Below are 2232 nucleotides of genomic sequence, written 5' to 3'. Positions count from 1 at the left end.
TCGGTTCCTCTGGGTCAGACTTCCCAGTACTGTTGGCTGACCCAGTCCTAAATCGATTGGTATCTAGGGTATATTTTGGGATCTCCTGAGAACGAGTACCTGAAGGGGCTACAAGGAAGCTGGGGGGGACTTTTTACAAGGGCCTGTAGTGACAGGACAAGGGGTAACGGGTTTAAACTGAAAGTGGGGAGGTTTAGATTGGATGTCAGGAAGAAATTCTTCCTGGAGAGGGTGGGGAGGCACCGGGACAGGTTGCCCAGAGAAGCTGTGGATGCCCCATCCCTGGAAGTGTCCAGGCCAGGCTGGATGAGGCTTGGAGCAACCTGGTCTGGTGGAAGGTGTCCCTGCCCATGGCAGGGGGGTTGGAACTAGATGTTTTTTAAGGTCCCTTCCAACCCAAACTGTTCTCTGATTTTACGTGTTTTTAAATACAAGCTCCAGCCTGTGCAAATCCAAACCACCAGGTTTCCTGACCCTGATCCTTGACAACTCTGTGGGCTTTAAGGTCCCTTCAACCAAACCATTCTCTGATTTTACATGTTTTTAAATACGAGCTCCAGCCTGTGCAAATCAAACGACCAGGTTTCCTGACCTCTGATCCTTGAACAACTCTCTGGAAATGCATCCAGCTCTGTCTTCTGGTAGCATTCAAGGTTTGAGATGTTTTGGACTCCCCTCTCATAGCTTGATCTGGATTTCTTTTCCGTGAAAGCCCCTTCATAATTGAACTGAAAGTAGATTTTCATGTTTTACAAAACTATAGCGTGAGAGACTCTCCTTTCAGAACTGCAGGCGTGATGAGCTTTGAAGTTTAGTCTGGGAGCGGCTATTGTTTTTTTGAAACAATGACGACATTCAGGGAGAGCAGGAAGCACTGAAGTTTTGGGTTCATTCTTAACAAAAGCTTCTCTCTCCTCACAGATTTCCACAAGACGGCACCATACGTGGTTACTGGAAGTGTAGATCAAACAGTAAAAGTGTGGGAGTGCCGTTGATTGAGTTCACATTTGACCCCTTTTCCTCTGGATGCACTCAGATACCATGGTTACCCATTCAGCTCTGTTTAAATAAATATTGTCCTTTCATGTAAATTATTCTGGATGTAGATTGAGCTTATTAAATGTTACACACAAAGTATTCATGCATGGTGAATCCAAATTGTATACTGTAAATTTACATACGTTGTCTAGAAGTACCATAGGTTTAAGAACATGGGCTGGCATTGGTCACATCAGACCTAAGAAGGCAGAAGTCGGATGATTGAAATAGGGCACTTAACTGAATAGTTGACAGTGTCGTTCTATGTCGGATAATTATACCTGTTTTTCTTTCTGCTGTCTGTTGGTGCCTGAATTGGTGACCTCATTTGGGAAAAGTTTTGTAGGGCTCTTTCAGAAATGTGTATCTATGTAACATCACTTAAGTGTGCTTAATAAATCTTCTCTAAGAATACTAGATAATAAGGCTGCAATTCAGAATCTTCTGAACCTTATATGTAATTAATGGAAATTTAAACTCTGGAATATTTGTCATGACACATTTGCCAAATCAACAGAATACACTTGTTTTGGCCTCCTGTCACTCAAGGGTTGGTATATTTATATAACTAACTGTAAACCTGAAATAAGACAACAAATCTTAGTAGCAGCTGATGTGATAAATGTATTTATTTTTTATTTGGTCATTCAATGGTTAAGCTGTGCTGTTAAACTAAGTTTAAATGTTTTTTGGGTTTGGGTTTTTTTTTTTTTTTTTAATGCTAGACGAACTTCCAGGAGGAGTTGTCCATCCCACTAGAGTTTAGGGATTGAATTTCCACTAGAGCTTAATCTCCCAAATGACTGCCGTGGTACAACTTGCTGTTTGCTTTCAGTGTGTGTTCGAGATGTGCAATTCCTATTACACAGCAGGATCGGAGTGCGCTTCCCTCTTCCCCGCCCGCAGGAGGCTGGGGTGCACAAAGGTTCCTTGGTTTCTTTCGTGCCTCCTTGGAAACCCTGGTGAAAGCGCGGTTGTTCTGCCCTTGGCGAGACGGCGGGGCTTGAGTAAAAACGTCCTGTGGTTTGCCTGTTGAGAAATAGCTCGGGATACGGGATTCCAGCGCGTTGAGGGAAGCACCGAATACCTTGAGAATCGGATTGTAGCGGCAGGTGCAGGTTGATACAGGCCTCCAACAGCAGAACCAGGCACTGTCAACGACACAAAGTCCGTCTGTGGGAATGATGCTGTCGA

The 2232-nt window shown here is 43.9% G+C and overlaps 1 protein-coding gene across 1 annotated transcript in view; it reads left to right on the top strand.

The window, feature by feature from the left end:
* PAFAH1B1 (platelet-activating factor acetylhydrolase 1b, regulatory subunit 1 (45kDa)) overlaps positions 1–1455 on the top strand; it is a 15411-nt gene extending 13956 nt beyond the window's left edge. The window contains exon 10 of the mRNA XM_010154778.1: positions 922–1455. Coding sequence (XP_010153080.1) covers positions 922–995 — 74 coding nt within the window. The 3' untranslated portion in view covers positions 996–1455. The remainder of the gene's footprint in view (positions 1–921) is intronic.
* The last annotated feature ends 777 nt before the right edge of the window (positions 1456–2232 follow it).

This window comes from Eurypyga helias, unplaced genomic scaffold, assembly GCF_000690775.1.
Source record: "Eurypyga helias isolate BGI_N326 unplaced genomic scaffold, ASM69077v1 scaffold9257, whole genome shotgun sequence".
Taxonomy (NCBI): domain Eukaryota; kingdom Metazoa; phylum Chordata; class Aves; order Eurypygiformes; family Eurypygidae; genus Eurypyga; species Eurypyga helias.
The sequence above is the reverse complement of the archived record's forward strand: the minus strand, read 5'-3'. Positions and strand labels throughout refer to the sequence as shown.